Genomic DNA, 1,233 nt, shown 5'->3' with positions numbered 1-1,233 from the left:
TTTTTTTTATATATTTCTATTCCTCTCTTTTTACTTCAATTTTAGTTTGAGTAATTTTAGTAATTCAACTTCTAGCTTTCCCAAGTTTAAGTTTTTCCATCTAATATTTCTGTAATTTTTTCAGCTTTATTTTAATTAACAAAAATTAAAGTTATCACTAACAACACATCATTCTGTTTATGCAGTTATAAAAATGAGATATAAATTTAAGCAGCAGTAAATTTAAGCAAACTCCATTTGATCAATTTCATTAAGCATTTTACTTCATTGCATAGAGTGTCACTTGTGGGCAACTACATTTTTGATCTGAGAAACTGTAGCTATTAAAACATTTTTTACATGTTCTTTCAGAGTTTCTTTGATTTAGCTTTTCTTCACAGAACTGTCATGACCGTGATCGATGCTGCAATTACATTATTCACAATACACACTCCCTTAAGTTCACTAGCATTTTTTAATTTCTACCTCAGGTGACTGAACCTGATCGCTGGGCCTCTCCTCACTCTCCATCTTCTTAGGTAAGTCCAACTTTTGTTTTGGGAGCTGCCAGTCACATTTGATGATCTCCACGTTTAGTTTCTTCATAGTAATGGAGAGTGGGAGGAGCTTGCGGGCTGCGGCGGTCTTCCAGGGTGTCCTAACTGGAGGTGGGGAGGGTTCCTTGGGGTGGGGGTCAGGTTTTGCAGGGCTGTGGGGTTGCTCTTGGTCCATATCATCCTCTCCCTGATTGGGAGATGATGTTTCTCCACTACTATTGATGCTGCACTGCCTCCGTGGCTGCTGCCGACGAGGTATGTGCTCTTCTTTCGCTCCAGCACTGCCTTTAGAGCGTCTCTGCTTGCGTTCTGGGCGGATTTTACTGATCGCCCTAGGTGAGGTCACAGTGTCAGCAGCAGGAGCAGGAGCAGCAGCACTGGGTTCCTTGTCAATGTAGATGAAGGTGTAGTTCTCATTGCGTTCTTCTCGTGTCATCTGCAGAGCGGCTTCTGCGTGACCCACACCCACTTCCCATTGGGCACGCTCCTTCTGGGACTGAGGCTTCAACAACTTTAAAATAAATAAACCAGAGAACAAGTAATCAGAAATGTCCACAGAAAGATGGTCACCACATTTGAAGGGGTACAGCAGGATACCTTTTGTTTCTCAGTTGGGTTGGTTGCTTTCCGGAGTGTTTCTGCTTGCAACTCCTCGAACTGGCTCTCACCCTTGTACACCACAATTCTCTTCTCATGG

At 42.5% G+C, this 1,233-nt stretch overlaps 1 protein-coding gene across 1 annotated transcript in view; it reads right to left on the bottom strand.

The window, feature by feature from the left end:
* Positions 1–1,233, bottom strand: part of nsd3 (nuclear receptor binding SET domain protein 3) — a 25,352-nt gene that overhangs the window by 21,898 nt on the left and 2,221 nt on the right. The window contains exons 2-3 of the mRNA XM_016236003.1: positions 1,134–1,226; positions 450–1,047 (exon numbers count right to left, since the gene is read on the bottom strand). Coding sequence (XP_016091489.1) covers positions 450–1,047; positions 1,134–1,226 — 691 coding nt within the window. The remainder of the gene's footprint in view (positions 1–449; positions 1,048–1,133; positions 1,227–1,233) is intronic.

The sequence above is a fragment of the Sinocyclocheilus grahami genome, unplaced genomic scaffold (assembly GCF_001515645.1).
Source record: "Sinocyclocheilus grahami isolate Dianchi unplaced genomic scaffold, SAMN03320097.WGS_v1.1 scaffold478.1, whole genome shotgun sequence".
In the NCBI taxonomy this organism is placed as follows: Eukaryota; Metazoa; Chordata; class Actinopteri; order Cypriniformes; family Cyprinidae; genus Sinocyclocheilus; species Sinocyclocheilus grahami.
Note: the sequence above shows the minus strand (reverse complement) of the source record. Positions and strands in the feature narration are given on the sequence as shown.